Genomic DNA, 18,264 nt, shown 5'->3' on the forward strand with positions numbered 1-18,264 from the left:
GAAAAAAGCCCTGTGTGCATTGATAAAAACATCATTCGGTGACGGAGAGTTATCAGCAACGAGAGTTTGGGTTCGCTTAAAAAATCACCGGCGGGGCAGCGGGAAAATCTGATTTTTAAAGCAATTTCAGACTCTCGTTGGTAACAAGAGTGACCCGGAGGAGGGGGCTTTGCAGAGCTGGTGTTTCCCAGCTCGTTTTGCAGGGGTTTCTCTGGGCCTGGCTCCTCCCTGGCTGGGTGGGATGGCAGAATGCAGAAGCTCTCCCTCCTGCCGGGCTGCACTTGCACTGACACGGAGCTTTTTTAGAAATCAGCTTTCCAGAGTTAATTTTAGCCTTCAGCAGCAGCTCCAGGGGGAGGTCTGTGGAGCTGGCTTCGTTTTGGCCGGGGTAGATCTCTCCAGCATGATCTAATGCTCTAAACTCTCGAGTAAGCTGGAAGCAGTTAAATGGGATTTTATTGTTATTGTTATTTTAATTAGGATCTTTATCTGGTTAAAATGTACCTCACCCCCCACCCCTCCCGCTCTAGAAAATCCACGTCCGTGTTCCAAGAACTGGGAAAACTTTTTGCTTTAAAATGCTTTAAATATTTCCCCTTATTCACTAATTGTCTGCTTTTTGTGCCTTTCTGTCACTGCAAGCAAAGCTGTTCCTTTGGCTTACAGAGCTGCAGGGAAAATTTATTTTTTTACTATTATTTTAAATTAAATCCATGAGACTAATTTTTTTTAAAAATTTTTTTTTTTATTTTTTTGGTGTGTGTGCTCACTCAGCTGATGGGAACAACAGCCTTGGAAATTTGGTTTGTAGAGATTTGTTTGATTTGGTGTTTCTGGACCAGATCTAAAGGTGCCTCTTTAATGAGGTGTCTCTCCCTCCACTGCGGTGCAGCTTTGTGGCTGTGGCCTCCAAGAGGGTCTTTAAAGGAGTCTCAGCAGCTTCTGCATTGTTTTCTGGGCAGGAAGGAAATGGAGAAAAAGCAGTTTTCCCTTTCAGGAAGGTCAGGGAGAGCTTTTACCTTCCCCTCTCTCAGAGGGGGTGAGCTGGGATGAGGGGCAGCGCTGGCACATTAATTCCCCTTTTCCAGTTATTTTCCGTCCTCCTTCAGACTCACATCAGCCTCTCACGTCCTGGTTGCTTCCAGTTTCCTCAGAATTCCTGGACAAAATGTATGGAACAGCTCTGAGCGGATGCTGCCTCTGCCTGGAGGTCAGAAGGGATGAGGAGCTTCACTTTAATTTAAAGGGAGCTGTGTAAAGGACACGGTGCCTGCTGGCTGGAGACACCCATTTCACAGTCTGGGCCACTCACCAGACACCAGACTCAGCCAGAGTCCTCAATAAATTCATTTTCAGTTCCTTCAATCAGCCCCTGACAGCACTGGGGGTACTGCACATGTGAATATATTAAAGATATTAAATTAAAGGTATTAAATGCATCCCCCCCAGCCCTTAAAGGGCTTCACAGTTTATTGTTATTGCAGCTCCAGCAGCCTGAGCCTCCTCTGGAAAGTGCAGAGTGGGTCCAGCTGGCGGAAAACTCTGGCAGAATTCCCTGCTGGGAGAGCAGGGCACAGGGATGGACAGAATTCCCAAAATATTCCAAGGGCTGGGGCCCTTCCAGGGGCCGAGCATCCCTGGGAGCAGCTGGGCCTGGTCCCTGAGCTCCAGGGAATATCACAAACATCCCCTGGGATGAGGAGAGAGTTATCCTCAGGGATTTCCTGCCTGGACATCGTGTGGATGCGAGGCCAGGAACAGAAAATGACCCAATGATCCAGCCAGGAGATAAACACTGAGCAAAAGAGCTCTGGAACTCACCAGGGAAAAGGAAAAAAATTCAGGGCTCAGGGCTGAAGCAAAGGACCAGTGAAATATTCACTGGTATTTTCTGTATATATATAAAATATATTTTCTGCAGGCTTTAAAGTCTCAGCCTCACTGGGAATTCTGCTCAGTGTTAGCATTTGGAAACCTGCAGATCCCGGGTACCTTTCTGGAATATCAGCTTTTGGCTGATGCAGGGGATAGGTCTGGTCCAGGAGGCGGCTGCTGTGTTACAGCCTGTGTGGATACGAGCAGGCTGCATGTGCAAATTCACTCCTTTAATCTATATGTCAATAAAGATAAAAGATAATAATCAATTTTTTTTAAACAATTGAACTCCTCTGCCCAATGAATTCTGTAAATTAAAGCTTTCCTCCTCATGAAGTCTCACCTGGGGACATCAGCTCCACACCAAGGCCTAAATCAAGGCCTGTGCAGTATTTAAATCCCACATAAAACCCGTTTCAAGGATTTATTTGGGATGCAGAGTATCAGTTTTGGCTGGTTCTCTGTGAGTGAGGGGATCTCCCAGCAAAATCCCAGAACCCCAGAATGGTTTGGGTTGGGAGGGATCCTAAATCCCACCCAGTGCCACCCCCAGGGTCACCTCCCACTGTCCCAGGCTGATCCAAACCCATCCAGCCTGGATTTGGGAACTTCCAGGGACCCAGGGACGGCCACAGCTGCTCTGGCAATTCCTCCCCACCCTCCCAGGGAACAATTCCTGCCCAAGATCCCACCCAAATCTCCCCTTTTCCAATCTCAAGCCATTCCCTGTGTCCTGTCCCTGCAGGCCTTGTCCCCAGTCCCTCTCTTGGTCCCTCCCTGGATCCTTCCCTTCTCCAGGTGAGCACTCCCAGCTCTCCCCCCTCTCCATGGGAGTCTCCTCCTTCCAGAGAAGCTGCTGCTCTCCTTGCAAACAATTTCCAATTTGCAATTTCCGTGACAATTGTCATTCCTGTGAAGCTCTGTTTGTGTCACGGCGCTGCCTCCTGCGCTCGGCCGTTTGCCGGATTTTTGGGTTTTGTTGATTTTTTTCCGGTTGCTGCTGAATGGCTCAGGTTTAGCAGCAGAAATAGAAAGGCTGGTGCATCCCCAGCACAGACAGGATCGTTTTCCCAGGAATCCCAACGCTCCAGCTCCCTGCGTTCTGCTTTAACTCCGTCACCTTGAAAACACAAGAATGGCTCTCCCAGAAAAAAAAATAAAATCAATTCCCCGCATGGAATTTAACTGGGAAATCACTTGTACTTGATGAAGCTGCTGGAGGTGCTTTGGGAAGCCTGGAGTCACAGCGTTCTCCAAACAAGCCAGGCATTTGAGCTGCCCTAAGTCCCGATCAGACCTCCCAGCACGGGCAGAGCTCAGGCAGCTGCAGCACATAGTTCTGGGCAGGCGTAATGGGAGCTGTGCTCACTGTGGGCTCACAATTCCTCACCATTCCCCACCATTCCTGAGGGGTTTTATTAAATATAGCCGGTTTATTTCAAATCTGGGAGGTTTTTTGGTAAACAATCCCCAATAAGGACCACTTACCTGTTTAGGGTTCAGTGTAATTCCTCTGCTATTTAAACCCAGCCTCCCTGCTGGGCTGGCTTGCTCCCTCAAAGATGTTTTTCCATGGTTTCCAGGGAAGCAATGCTGTGTGGTTGTGGTTTTATTTTTCTTTTTTTTCTTTTTTTCCTCCTTTTTTTAACTTGGGAGCCAGAACTCTGCGAGGCAACAAGTGGCTGTGAGTCTTCCCTTGCAGGATTCAGCTCCAGCTTTCACTAAAAGTGCTGTTGATTCTACTGCAAGTCCATCCAAGGACTCGAGTGTTTTATCCTGCCAGTGTTAATTAAGGGGTCTAAAAAAGCACAAACTGGAAGGAGATATCCACAACTGGTCAGATAGATATTCTTGTCCCCCAGATTGCTCCCAGGATGATCACTCAGCTTCTCAGCCAGTGGAAAGGAGCTTTTAATTCCCTTAAAATGATGCAGAGGGGGCAGATGAGGATCTGTCCTGCTGAGTCTCCCTTCCCTGAAAGGATGCAGCATCCCTGTTTTGTTGGGGTTTCTCCAAGAAAATTTGCACCCAGAGCTTTGCAGGAGGATCTCGGCCAGCAGCTTTACCTGGTCTGAGCAAGGGGTGAAGAGAGAGACAGAGCAAAGGAAAAAGGAGTTAGAGGGGAAGAAAACAGAGCTTGGAAGGAGTTGGTCCTTTGGGGTGAATTTGTTGGTCCTGGGGGCTGGGAAAGGAGGGCAGAAGCCACCCCCTGCCCTGCCCAGGGACACAGAACAGAGCAGGAGGTGGCACTGGTGGCTCCTGGCACAGCTTGTGTGGCTGCTGAGTCCCAGCAGAGGAGCAGGAGGGCTCTGGCAGCCCTGCCCGGGGACAGGGACACTGCTGTGTCCAACCTTTGGACACCGAGGTGGCCACGGTGGCCTCAGAGTGCCACTGAGCCTCTCCTCAGGAATTCCTGCTGTTTCCAGGGCTGGCACAGAGGATTTCTGGGCTGCTTTTGGGGCTGGGGTGGCACCAGAAGGCCTGGGGGTGTCCCCTCCCCACCCAGCTGGATCCCCACAAAGCCCCTGCTCACAGCAGGCACTGCCCTGGGCTGATTTTCTGTTTGCTGCCCTTGGAGAGGCTCCAGGCAGGGATTTTGCTGTGGGGGCTGAGCAGGAATTTCTGTGGGATTTCTGTGGGATTTTCTATGGGAGCGTTTCTGGCAGTGGGGCTGTGAGGTGTGAGCCGGACAGGCAGCAGCACAGGGCGGATTGCAGCACCCTGACTCAAGCAGTGGTTTTCCTGGTTTTCACTTCCAAAATGAAATTCCAGTTCCATGAGGCCACAGTTGGGTCTGTGGATGGTTTTTTTTTCATTTTCAGGCAGTGGTGATTCGCTGGGAGCAGAGGTGAGCTCCTGGCTCGTGGGGTGGGTTTGGGGCCACGACAAAATTCCTGCTTTGGGGTGGAGAAAGAGGCTCTGATTTGGAGCGGGGAGCTGAGCCAGGCCGGCCTCATCCTCACACCTGAGTGTCCTGAGCATGGGGCTAAGGGCAGCTAAACACGAGGCTTCAAAATAATAAATCTCTCTTATTTGGAGCTGTTTTGATGCATTTGAGTTATTAAAATTGCCCTGCATCCCCATCCAGGGTGGGTGCCAGACACACGGGGATATCGAGTCAGCCTTTGTGTCTCGTGATCCTTGCTGCTGGAGCCACTCCATTTTATATAAAATGGGCTGAAATAAATAATTCATGGGCTAAGGAGGGATCAAGGTGGCAGCTGGGTGAGTTGTGGCACTCTCTGAGAGCTGAGGGCACCACGGGCAATGCTCTGCTCCAGTGAATAGTGGATTTTTTATCCCTGATATCCAGAGACCCCCTGTGCTCCCACCAGCTCAGGGACTGGAGATTTTGGACTGCAGGACCTCAGTCCTCACTGGAGGTTGTAGTAAAGTGGCAGAATTCTGGTTTTCCTCTTTTACTTTTTATTGTTTGGTGAGCAAGCCAGGCCTGGTGCTCCTCAGTGCCCTCAGGTGCCAGTAGCAGCAAGGCTGAGGGCACATCAGGGGATGGGAAATTCAAACACTCCCTCAGCAGGGCCCAGGTTTTCTTCTCATCCCCCCTCAGCCCATAATCCTGCAATCCTGCAAATAATCCTGCAAATCCCTGCAAGTGTCCAGGGCCAGTTTGGAGTCCCTTGGGACAGTGGGAGGTGTCCCTGCCCATGGGGCTGGATGGGCTTTAGGGTCCCTCCCAATCCCAGTCTGGGATTTTAGAGAGCTGGAGGAGAGGAAAAGGGAAAATGGGACATTTTTGCTTTAATTCTCCTTCATTTCCCTGTCCGCTCCACCTGCCTGCTTTTCCCCCTCCAGCAACTGCTCCCCTTTGCTCTGCATTCCCCTGGGCTACAAGTGGGGTTAATTAGTGTCTAATTAACCTGCCTGTAATTTGGGAGGTGGAATTAGAGAGGTGCCCTCTGATGCCCAGGAGTTATCCCAGAGCAGCCCCCAGTGACCCCAAATCCCGTTCTCCTCTCCCAGGGTCTGCTCCTCCCATCCTGGCCCCGAGGAAGCCTCTTGAGGACCTTTCTGAGCTCCAGAAGGTGCCCAAGGCTCCTCCTGCTCGTGGAGCTGAGTTTGCCCAGCCCTTTGGTGCATTCCAGAGCACCTCAGCCATTCTTTTTTGGGGTGAAAAATGGGAATGTAGGGTTTTTCCGTCTTGTTGGCGGCTCAAACCCTCATTTTATCGTAAATTCATAAAATCATTAAAGCTGGAAAAGCCCTCCGAGATTATCCAGCCCAGCACTGCCAAGGCCACCACCACCGCCCCAGGTCCCCAGGTGCCACATCCACTGGTTTTTGGAACATTTCCAGGGTGGAGCAGCTCTGCCCTGTGGTGCTGAGGCTCTTTCCCCACTCCAGGCAAGTGGGGCTGTGTTGGGATGAGGTTCCAATCCTTCTTTCCTATCAGTGACTGCTGAGCTCACACAAGGAAAAAAAAAAAAGAAAATAAAAATGAAAAACATCTAAAAAAAAAAAAAGAGGAAAAGAAAGAAAAAGAAAGGGGGGGAAAAATGAGCCATATTTGAGTAAAATATATTTTCTGCTTCTTTTCAGGGAATCTGACTAAACACATGAAGTCAAAGGCCCACAGCAAAAAATGTCAGGAGCTGGGCGTGTTGGTATCTTCACTGGTGGATCTGGAAGCCGAAGAAGGTAAAACCTTCCCCTTTCTACATCTGCTGTGGGTGCTGAGAGAGGGGCAGGAAGCAGCCAGCACGGAGCCCTGCCCTGCAGGACACCCCACCACAGAGGGGAGCACCCCCAGCTCCTTCCAGAAGTTTCTGTGTGCGGGGCAGCTGCATCCAGGGCAGGCTTCCTCCCACCTCCTCTCCCACATGGTTAAACCAGCTCTGGATTTCTGCTGGGAATGGGAATATTCTGCTCCACGAGCAGAGGCCCGTTGCTCACTGATATCAATATTAAATACAGCAGCCAAGGAGAAAGGCTGAAAATGGGATTTTGCCCTCTAATGTCTGTGGCCGTTTGGATGGATGAGAAAATAACACAGGAATGGCAGAAAGGTGTGTGAGAAATCCCAGATCCCAGCTGGGATCGCAGCCCCTGCTCTCAGGGTGAGGGGCTGCAAGGAGCCCTCCCCTGTGTCCTCTCTCTTCCTTCCAAAGAGGCTCAGAACAAGAACTAAATGGGCTGATTGAATTTAATAATAATAATAATAATAATAATAATAATAATAATAATAATAATAATAATAAAAGGCTGCGATTTCCACGTGACACAAAGCAGCACAGGAAGGTTGCTGTGCTTTCCTCTGGGGGCAGGCAGGGAGGGAGCAGCAGTTCCTAAAACTCCCTGGATTATTTTAAAGCGGGGTTGTATTTCACTGGATTGTTTGTATTTCTATTTAAGGGGCAGCAGAAAGCAAGGGGTGTTACTATAAAAGGAGATTGGAGTATAATTCCTCACTCCTGCCTGGGCTGGGCTCGCTGGGGTGGTACCAGCTGGGGAGAATAAATAACACACATGGAATGAGATGCAACCTCAGACAAAGCTGTCAGCAGGACACGTTCCCACCAATTCCCTCTCTCCTTCCTCACTCCATCCCTCCCTCCCTCTCTCCGTGTCCTGCCCTTTCTCTCCCCATGAGCTCAGCAGGATGAATTTTGGAAGCCTGAGCTCTGTCCCTGCCTGCAGGGATCGTGTCAGGAGGCCAAAGCAATTCCCTGGGGCTGTCCCAGGACTCAGTGGGATGTTTCCCTGGCTGGGATTTGTGGTGGCAAATGCAAACAGCTCCTCAGTTTGGGGCTGGCTTCACTTTCCCTTGGCTCCTGAGCCCTGGCCCTGCCCTGCCCCAGCTGGGGCAAAGAGAGGAGAGCACCAGGAGCAGGCACAGCTCCCGTCTGTCCCCCAAAAGCAGAGCCAGGGGCTGGCCCACAGCTCTGCCAGCAAAACGCATTCCAGTTCCAAGCAGGAAATATGCGCGGCTCAGCCTACAGCTGGGAGTTTGGAATAATATTTGTTCTGAGCTCAGTTCCTCTGGGAGTTTGGGAACAGCCCGGGCCCAGCAGCCCCGTCACCGGGTAGGATTTCACAGTGCCAGCCAGAATCCCTCTCCAGGGAGAGCTGCTGGGACAGACAGCTCTGCCTCCAGGGATTTCTGGAAGCGGGATCAGGCGCTGCTTCCGTGAGCGGTCTCAGGCGGACGCTTGGCTGGGGAAGCAGCAGGGGAAAATCCATGGCTGGGAATGCCGAGCGCTTCGGGAGCGGGTACTCGTAAGGGCCTGGCATTCCAAAGGAACCAAACTGGGCTTTGCAGCCCCTCGAGGGGACGTGGGGACATGGGGACATGTCCCCTCTGGAGCCACCGCGAGGTGCTGCCCAAAACGTGCCCTGAGCGGGTGAGGGACAGCTGGGACAGGGACAGGGCACGGCGGGAGTGAGCAGAGAGCCAGGCTGAGCTGGGGGGACAGCAGGGCCGGGATCTGGCACACACGGGTGGCACACGGGTGGCACATGGATGTCACACACTGTCACAGCTGGCACACACAGCTGGCACACAGCTGGCACACACAGCTGGCACAGGGGTGTCACACACTGTCACAGCTGTCACACACAGCTGGCACACAGCTGTCACACACAGCTGGCACACACAGCTGGCACAGGGGTGTCACACACTGTCACAGCTGTCACACACAGCTGGCACACAGCTGTCACACACAGCTGGCACACACAGCTGGCACAGGGGTGTCACACACTGTCACAGCTGTCACACACAGCTGGCACACAGCTGTCACACACAGCTGGCACACGGGTGGCACAGGGGTGGCACACACTATCACAGCTGGCACACACAGCTGGCACACGGGGGGCACATGGGTGTCACACAGGTGGCACACACAGGTGGCACACGGGTATCACACCCAGCTGTCACATGGGTATCACACCCAGGTGTCACCCAGCTGTCACACAGGTGTCACACAGGTGTCACTCAGCTGTCACCTGGCTGTCACCTGGCTGTCACCCAGCTGTCACACACTGGTGTCACATGGGTGTCACACCCAGCTGTCACCCAGCTGTCACACAGGTGTCACCCAGCTGTCACCCGGGTATCAAACCCAGCTGGCACACAGGTGTCACACCTAGGTGTCACCCGGCTGTCACCCGGGTATTACACACAGCTGTCACCCGGGTGTCACACCAAGGTGTCACCCAGCTATCACCCGGCTGTCACCCGGCTGTCACCTGGCTGTCACCCGGCTGTCGCGCACTGCCCGGCTCCGCTGCCCCGTGTCCCGGGCGTGTCCCCGCAGCCGTGCCGGTGTCCCCGCAGCCGTGCCGGTGTCCCCGCAGCCGTGCCGGTGTCCCCGCAGCAGTGCCGGTGTCCCCGCAGCCGTGCCGGTGTCCCGGCGCTGCCTCTGCCGAGCTGCAGTGACATCCAGCGGCTGCTCCCGGCCCTCCTCTGCGGCCTCACCGGGATTTACCCAGCTCGGAAAGCTCCCGCTGGCCCTTCAAGCGGCAGAGAGACATATTTTAACCCGCAGAAATATTTCAAACCCTTTGGAATTTGCTTTTTTATCCTCCCCGCCGCCTCCAAGCTCTGATTTACAAAGCCCCAAACCCTCTGAACCACAGCTGGAATTTATCCCACCCAGGGAAAAATCCACAGAGGTTCCTTCCATCCCCTTGTTTGATTTTTAGCAAAAGTCCTGCCTTGCTGGTGTTTATCTGTCATGAAATCCAGGCAGGACAAAGCCCAACACGTGCAGTTGGTGGCAGCTTTGGGTACTCTGAAGTCACCATTGTAACAAATAATCATCAAACCCCACTGAAGGATGAAGGTGCTGCTGTTCTCATCTATTAAAGGGTTTTTTTTTGTATTTTAGAGCAAATTAAGATTGTGGTGGGTGTGCAGAGGGGACCGAGGGCTGTGTGTGCTGACAGCTGGAACTGTAACTGGGGTAGACTGGGATCTACTGGGATCTGCTGGGATCACCAGAGAGGGCAAACTGCAGCTTCAAAGCGAGATAATCACACCTAGGAACAGCCAGGTCCTCTCTCCTCTTGTGCCTTTAGAGCTTGTGAGTGGATTTAGCACAGAAATAGCCCCTTACATGTGTTTTGTGAGTGGATTTAGCACAGAAATAGCCCTTACATGTGTTTTGTGAGTGGATTTAACACAGAAATAGCCCTGAACATGTTTTGTGAGTGGATTTAGCACAGAAATAGCCCTTACATGTGTTTTGTGAGCAGATTTAGCACAGAAATAGCCCCTTACATGTGTTTTGTGAGTGGATTTAACACAGAAATAGCCCTGAACATGTTTTGGGAGTGGATTTAACACAGAAATAGCCCTTACATGTGTTTTGTGAGTGGATTTAGCACAGAAATAGCCCTTACATGTGTTTTGTGAGTGGATTTAGCACAGAAATAGCCCTTACATGTGTTTTGTGAGTGGATTTAACACAGAAATAGCCCTTACATGTGTTTTGTGAGTGGATTTAGCACAGAAATAGCCCTTACATGTGTTTTGTGAGTGGATTTAGCACAGAAATAGCCCTTACATGTGTTTTGTGAGTGGATTTAACACAGAAATAGCCCTTACATGTGTTTTGTGAGTGGATTTAGCACAGAAATAGCCCTTACATGTGTTTTGTGAGTGGATTTAACACAGAAATAGCCCTGAACATGTTTTGTGAGTGGATTTAGCACAGAAATAGCCCTTACATGTGTTTTGTGAGTGGATTTAGCACAGAAATAGCCCTTACATGTGTTTTGTGAGTGGATTTAGCACAGAAATAGCCCCTTACATGTGTTTTGTGAGTGGATTTAGCACAGAAATAGCCCTTACATGTGTTTTGTGAGCAGATTTAGCACAGAAATAGCCCCTTACATGTGTTTTGTGAGTGGATTTAACACAGAAATAGCCCTGAACATGTTTTGTGAGTGGATTTAACACAGAAATAGCCCTTACATGTGTTTTGTGAGTGGATTTAGCACAGAAATAACCCCTGAGCGTGTGTTTTACACTCTGTGTTTTGTGTTTGCCTCCAGGAACCAGTGAAGACCTTTTCCAGGACTCTGAGGGGCGGGAGGGATCTGAGCCCATCGAGGAACACCAGTTTTCAGACCTCGAGGAATCTGACGACGATGACGACAATGAGGACGAGGAAGACGAGGAGGAAGAGGAGAGCCAGGACGAGCCAGCACCGAAGCTGCCAGAAGGCAAACCCGGCGCCCTCCCGCCGCACTCTTCGGGGGGCTCCCCGTCTCCTCAAGAGGAAGGCACAGAAACACCCACAGCTCAAGAAGCTGCTTCCAGCAGCCCAGAAGCAGGGGAAGGCCAGCAGGCCTCCTCCTCCTCCTCCTCAGGGCTGGAGACCAAGTGGTCAGCAGACAGCAGCGACGTTGCTGTGTGCCACAGCTTCCTGAGCCTCCACAGACCAGCTTTGACCTCCACCGAGCGCCTGGCTCCCGCTGAGAGAGAGTCTGTCACAAGGCCACAGATGTCCTTGGTCGTGGACCTGTCCAGCTCCAAAGACACCTCCCCGAGGAAAAGGTGGTCCCCGAGCCAGGACTGTGGCAGAGGGGGTGGCAGCAGCAGACCAATGATAGCGAGGAAGCACTTACTGACCAAAAACGAAACCTCCCCCAAACGCTTCTCCCCCACGGCAGAGCTGCCCTCCCTGAGGTGCCTGTCCCCAGGGAGGGGGCTGTCCCCCTGCCAGCGCCCCTCTCCCAGGAGGGAGGCGTCTCCCCTGAGATGTGTGTCCCCAAGGCTCGAGCTGTCGCCCAGCAGGCACCTGTCCCCCCGGAGGGAGCTGTCCCCCAGGACTGCCCTCGCCCCCGATGGAGAAGCGTCCCCTGCCAGGCGCTCGTCGCCCAGCAGAGAGATGGCGTCCCTGAGGTACTTCTCCCTGAAGAAAGTCTTGTCTCCAGGCTGCTTGGAGCTGTCCAGGTATCCACCCCCTGGCAAAGAGGACTTGCCTGGCACTAGCAAATCAGCAGAGGACAAAGTTCCAAGCTCGTATCAAGCCCAGCCCGGGATATTCTCTTCGATGCCTCTACCTCACAGGTTCTTTGGCAAAAACTTACAGCTCTACGAGTCCACGCTGGTAAGTCCAGAGCCCTGCTGCCCTCTGGTCCCCACGGGGTGGTCTCTGACACAGCTTTTGGTGAAGGCTGGGATGCAGAAGTGCACAGGGACCCGGAGAACAGGGACAGGGGACAGCAGTGGGTTTCGCAGCCATTTGGGCCCTTCTCGGAGAAACATAGAGTTATCCCTTCTCCAAGGGGTTATTCCCACTCCTGAGCCAGCCAGTCCTGCTGGGACAATCAGTGAGGACAGCCTCTTAATGATTCATTGTCACCAAGAGCCTTTTTGTTCCTGGGAGTTTCATTCCCATCCCTGAGGTTTCCCCGGCTGGGCTGGAGCTGTGACCATTTTCCAGTGGTCAGTGGCCTGAGCCAGCCCTGCAGCAGCCCTGGCTGAGCCCTGTGTCCACCCACAGGATGGATGAGCGGCTGAGAAATGTTTGTTTGGACATCTCTCATTTCATCTCCCTCCTCTCCTCAGCACAGAGAGGGGTTTCCCACTGGCTCCAGAGCATTATTTAATCTCCCCGCTGGATAAATCAAATCCTGTGGGTAAAGGAAAATTGCCTGTTCCTCCCAGTGCTGCAGGCAGATTGATGTGGGCTTTGGTGGGATATTTCCCATTCCTGCTGGAGTGCCTGGCTCTGCTGTCAGCTGTGCTGGTGACCGTGAGATCCACGGGCTGTGGGGAGAGGCTGCAGCCCCCAGGGACAGAGAGAGGCCATTATTGAACCCCTGCCACCCCAGATGCTGAGCCAGGGCTTCTCCCATGCTAACCTCCCGTCCTGTGGTGCCTCCTTCCTCCTCCTTCCCACCCCGAGTCTTTGTCTCACCTCCTCAGAGACTCCCCTTTATTTTAGGTCCAAACCTTGGCTTCCTTTAATGCTGTTTCCCTTTCCTGTCAATTCACTTCTTGTGGTGAACCTCAGGGCTCTGGGAGCCCTCATCCTTCAACTCTTCTGTCAGGGCAACTTTCTGCTGCCCCTGCTTGGAGCAAATCCCCTCAGCTCCCAAATCCACAGCAGGAGACAATGTTTTAAGCCCTGCTTGTCTGCCATTCCCACCTTTCAGCTCCTTTGTTCACATTTACCTTTTGGCTTCGTTTTCCTGCTGCTTTTCCTCACCCAGAGCCGCCGCTGTTACTTTTCCGTGTGCCTCCAAAGCAACGGCAAAAACCCGCACGGAAAAATTCCCCTTTATCAGCACAATGGACAGCTGGGCTTCCATTGCAAAATTCACATTCCTGGTAAGGCCACAAGAGACAGAAAGACCAGAGGAGGGTTTATCAAGTCCCAAACAGAGCTTGAAGATGATCTTAGCTCAGTTCCAGTGTCAGGCTCACTGCCAGGTCTCACCACGATCATCTCTCTTCCCACTGGCCCTGCTTAGGGCAGTCTCTCCTCGTGGTCATGGTTGCACCACTGAAATATTTGTTTGGGCTTTCCCAGCATCCCTGAAGTGACTTAGCCAATAAATATTTAGCAGTGTTCAGGCTTGTCACTGCTGACCCAGCACACGCTACCTTTGGTGGCTCTTCCTTTTTCTCTTTCCTGTTCTCTTTTGCTGCTTTCCTCTGCTGCCTCCTCAGGGATCCAGCTCACAGGATCAGGGAATTATTCCCCATGGTCCTACAAAGAAATGTGCCCTCCAGTGGATCCTCACATTTTAGCTCCAACCCCATCTTAATCAAAAGTTGATTTCGGTTTTTGTCACTTTCTCTTCTTGGGAGTCCTGTGCAGGGATTTAGTCATTACCTCATCACTAATTAATCCATTTCTGTTTAGCCACATATCTCTCCATGATGTACGTTAGGAAACTATGGGAAGCACCGAGAGAGAAAGAGGAAAAGGTAAAGTGTAGGGTCGGAACCCTTGATTTGCACAGAGCACCCCGTGAGGGTGGTGGTGGTGGTGGGGACCCCACTGCTGGGTGTTGATGCCACCTCTCACTGCGAGCATCCCTGCACTCAGCAGCTGTGAGGATGCTTTTTAGGAAAGCACAGTGAGAATAAATACATAAATAAATAAACAGCCTCATTCTGGGCTCTCAGGGACCCCCTGCACTGACAGGGATCAGCTGGCAGCAAACACTGGCAGCGTTTCAGAGGCAGCTCTCAGAGTGTGGGTAATGGTTTTAAACTAAAAGAGGGGAGATCCAGACTAGAGCTGAGGAGGGAATTTTTTTACTCTGAGGGTGGTGAGGCCCTGGCACAGGGTGCCCAGAGAAGCTGTGGCTGCCCCTGGATCCCTGGGAGAGCCCAAGGCCAGGCTGGACGGGGCTGGGAGCCACCTGGGATAATTAAGGATGTCCCTGCCCACGGCAGGTGGTTGGACAAGATGGCCTTTAAAGGTCCCTTCCAACCAAATAATTCTCTGATTTTATAATGATCCAGGCCTAAACCAAATCCCTGGATCTGTGCCCCAGCACACCCTGGGCGTGTTTCCCCTAGAAGTGAAACGCTGTGCGTTCTGCTGCCCCGCACCTTAAAGCTCCGGGGTTCCGCACGTCCCTCAGGTGACTGAGCTCCCCAAAAATCAGATGAAAACACTGAGCACAGCCCTTGCTGCTGCCGAGGCCAATGCCCCGTGTGTCCCACTGACCCGGCTCTCTCTTTCCCCCCGGCGCAGAAGACGGAACCCCGCAGCCCGCCCTGCTCCCCCGGCGCCCCGCAGCCCTCGTGCCCCCGGCCCCTTCAGCCCCCTCACGACCTCCACGCTCCCGGCCGAGGCGAGGAGAACGTCTTCAGCCACCTCCCGCTGCACTCGCAGCAGCTCGCCAGGACCCCGTACCCCATGATCCCCATCGGGGGCATCCAGATGGTGCAGGCCAGGCCCAGCTCCCACGCCAGCCTGGTGCCCGGCCCCGTGCTGTCCCTCCAAGCCGGACACTTCTCCTCCGCCCAGCTCAGCCGGGCTGCCAGCAGGGACGAGGAGCCCCGAAGCCCTCCAGAGTCCGTGTCCCCTGTGGCCAAGGTCTCCAAGTTCGCCCTGTCCCCGGAGCGGGCGGGTGGTGGCCTCTCGGAGGAGAAGACGAGGACTAGTGAGCTTCAGCAGGAGCTTGAGGCCGAGCCCAGCCTGGCGGAGCCCCCGGTGTCCCCAGGCAGCCCCGGCGCGCCCCAGGAACCCTCTCCGGAGCCCTCGGCCTCGGAAGAGCCCTCCAAAGCCACGGGCAAGCAGCAAGCGGGCAGCTCGAGCAGCCCTTCGGAACCAGCCTGCACTTTCATCTCAGCCGTCCCCTCGCTGGCCAGGGACAGCCCCTCGGAAGCCCCCCCTGGCCACCCCCAGCCCTGCTCCCTGCGCCCCAGGAACCTCTCCGGAGAGCCCGGCGGGAGCAGCCCACACCCAGAGCACTCCGATTTAGGTCAAACTCACAAAAAGGTGGATGAAAACGCGGGAAGTACTTAAGCCTCCGCCAGCTGTTCCACCTTTAGGCTTCCTCTGTAAAATCAACAGACATTTTCAACACTATTTCCTTTAGTATAATCATAAGAAGCACTCTAGTGAATGACCAAACCCATGGAAAATTCCTGGTTTTCTTTGTCCCAGTCTGGTATTATCTCCACATGTATGCAGTTACTTGTGCCTTTTTCTATACCTTTTGTTGCTTGAAATGTACAAAACTGTTTGAGGCTGTGAATATTTTTTTAGAGTTTTTTGGAAAGGGGGTTTGTTAGACCTTGTCTTTTTTGCCATTTAGGTGCGCGTTATCCTGGGCCTGAGAGATGCAGAAAGGAAAGGGTTAAGTATTTTAAAGAGCGAGAAGATGCACTGAAAACAAAAGCAAAACAGAAAAAAAAAAACTTTTTTTTTTTATATATTGATTAAATGATTAAAAAAAAAAAAAAGAAAAAGAAAAAACCCCAAACCCTTGCTCCTGTGTACAGAAGTTTATGATTCGTATTTATTACATGCTTTATTTAATTATTGCAAAGTGCTTGGGTTTTTTTTTTTTTAGTTGTTGTTTTTTTTATTATTTCTTTTTCCTAGCATCCCTATGGTCGTGCTTTAAACAGTTGAAACTGCTTTACATTTGAAAAACGTGTTTACCCTGACCTTGTGACTGAAAGTAGCACTTCCTTGAGCAGGGGAGGTTCCTTGTGTGCAGGGAGAGGAATTGTCCCTCGAAAAGAGGAGAACGAACCGCGAGCAGCCCTCCCTCCTCCTGCAGAACCCAGCAAAGCACTTTTCTTACAAAAAAAAAAAAAAAGGGACAAAAAAAAACCGAAAAAAAAAAAAAAGAAAAAAAAAAGAAAAAAGGTTCTTCTTCTTCAAAGGTTTTCCTGCGAGAAGGTAGGAATGTGTGGAATGTAGAGCCCGTGCCAGGAAGGGTCTCTCGCTGGACGAGCCTCCTGCTTGCTTTGCTTTAATCCTCCCGCGGCGCCTGGCAAAGCCCTGCCCGTGCTTGAGCCCTCCCTGGGCTGGGGGAGCCTCTGCAAACCCTCCCTTGCTGTCGGAGGGGATGAACTCGGCCTTGGAATCCTTTCTTTTCTCCCTCCAGCATGTTTGAGTTGTGGACAATTCAAACTGCCCTCATTGCATCCCATCATCCCATCCCATCCCATCCCATCCCATCCCATCCCATCCCATCCCATCCCATCCCATCCCATCCCATCCCATCCCATCCCATCCCATCCCATCCCATCCCATGGATCCCATCCCATGGATCCCATCCCATGGATCCCATCCCATCCCATCCCATCCCATCCCGTCCCGTCCCATCCCATCCCATCCCATCCCATCCCATCCCATCCCATCCCATCCCATCCCATCCCATCCCATCCCATCCCATCCCATCCCATCCCATCCCATCCCATCCCATGGATCCCATCCCATCCCATCCCATCCCATCCCATCCCATCCCATCCCATCCCATCCCATCCCATGGATCCCATCCCACCCCACCCCAGGCTCGCTCCCGGTGCTCTGGGAGCTCCAGGGATGAGGAAGGCTCCGGGCTCTGCCGGGCCTCTCGGTGACTCTGGCTCTTGTTCTCACCTTTATTTCTGGGACATCCCCAGCTCAGCCCTTCTGGCGCGGACAGGCCCCGTTTTTGGCTGTTTTTGGGAGATGAAAACGTGACGCTGAATGATGAATGCTTGTAAAGTCAGCTTGTTGTGCATGCGCTGCAGCTTTTTCCGGAGCAGAATTTTCGGGATGAGCATCCCTGGCAGAGCAAAGACCTCAACTGCCGATAAATCCTATACCAAATCCAGAGCTACCCTGACAGAGCCATTCCTCTGTCACAACTTTTTAAACCACAAAGCTTCAAGTCGTTTGCCCCAGCAGGTTCTTTACTACTTCTGAGGGTTTTCTGGTCTATGGAATCTGTACAAACCTGACTTTTTGTTTTATTTTTTAACAAAAAAAAAAAGAAAAAAAAGAAAAAAAAAAGAAAAAAAAAAAGAAAAAAAAAAAGAAAAAGATATAAATATTTAACCAGTGGACCAGTTCTTTCTTCTTTCAGAGCTGTTCCACTTTATCGGGTACGTAATACACTTTTTAAAAAAAAAAATAAAAATACAAAAAAAAAAATTAAATAAAAAGAATCAAATAAAATCCTGAATGAGAACATATTTCCTTGCCAGACTTGATGAGCTATGAACTGTTCCCGTTTCACGGGCAAAGAATAGAAATTTTTTAATAATCTTATGTCATTTTTTCTACTTTCCATTCTTTTTTTTTTCTTTCCTTTTGCTCTTCTTGTAATGGAAACGAAGTACAAAAAAGAAGATATCATGGAAATACCATTAAGGCTGTGACACTGACCAAAACAATGTCCAGAACCCTAATTAGAGCTTTTATCAGCTTTCCCTTTTTGCCATCTCCCCCTTTTCTGGCACCGAGCCTGGAAGCTGCTCCCACGGGCAGATCCAGAGGCAGGAGCAGGGCTGGACTCGAGCTCTTAAGCTGCAGTTTAAACCCTCCCCAGGCTTTAAGCCCGAGCTTAGTACGCGCGAGCTTAACTCCCGGGTGAGTGGGAGTGGAGCGCTCAGGGCTGGTGTCAGCATCCCTGGAAACCATCCATGAAATCCAGCGATTCTTCCCTGATTCTTGCCACTTTCTGCCCCTTGTCACACTCTTAACTTGATCCAAGGTAGCTTCTTGTATTTGATTTTACACACACACACACACACAAATATATATATATATAAATATATATATATGTGGTACATAAAAATACCACAGCGGTTGTGTCTGGTTTTGGGCTAGATCAAATCTGCTCAGCTTTCTTCTGTAGCTGCATTTCAATCTTTAATCTTTTTTAAATTTTGTGTGGATTTTTATTTTTTTTTTCCCCTCTGTCATTTGTGGAAAGAGGGGAGGGGGAAAAAAAAGC

At 51.6% G+C, this 18,264-nt stretch overlaps 1 protein-coding gene across 5 annotated transcripts in view; it reads left to right on the forward strand.

The window, feature by feature from the left end:
- Nucleotides 1-16,495, forward strand: part of HIVEP3 (HIVEP zinc finger 3) — a 180,827-nt gene extending 164,332 nt beyond the window's left edge. For 4 of the 5 annotated variants that reach the window (XM_088067421.1, XM_088067423.1, XM_088067422.1 and 1 more), the window contains 3 exons: nucleotides 6,433-6,531; nucleotides 10,888-11,948; nucleotides 14,556-16,495. In XM_088067421.1, the coding sequence (XP_087923547.1) occupies nucleotides 6,433-6,531; nucleotides 10,888-11,948; nucleotides 14,556-15,332 (1,937 nt within the window). In that variant the 3' untranslated portion in view covers nucleotides 15,333-16,495. Of the gene's footprint in view, nucleotides 1-6,432; nucleotides 6,532-10,887; nucleotides 11,949-13,712; nucleotides 13,778-14,555 lie in introns of all 5 variants that reach the window. The other variant, XM_088067424.1, reaches the window with a different exon arrangement.
- Nucleotides 16,496-18,264: the final 1,769 nt, after the last annotated feature.

This window comes from Pseudopodoces humilis, chromosome 27 (genome assembly GCF_049639895.1).
Source record: "Pseudopodoces humilis isolate 2021_Gansu_Grassland_sample_001 chromosome 27, ASM4963989v1, whole genome shotgun sequence".
NCBI classification, from domain to species: Eukaryota; Metazoa; Chordata; class Aves; order Passeriformes; family Paridae; genus Pseudopodoces; species Pseudopodoces humilis.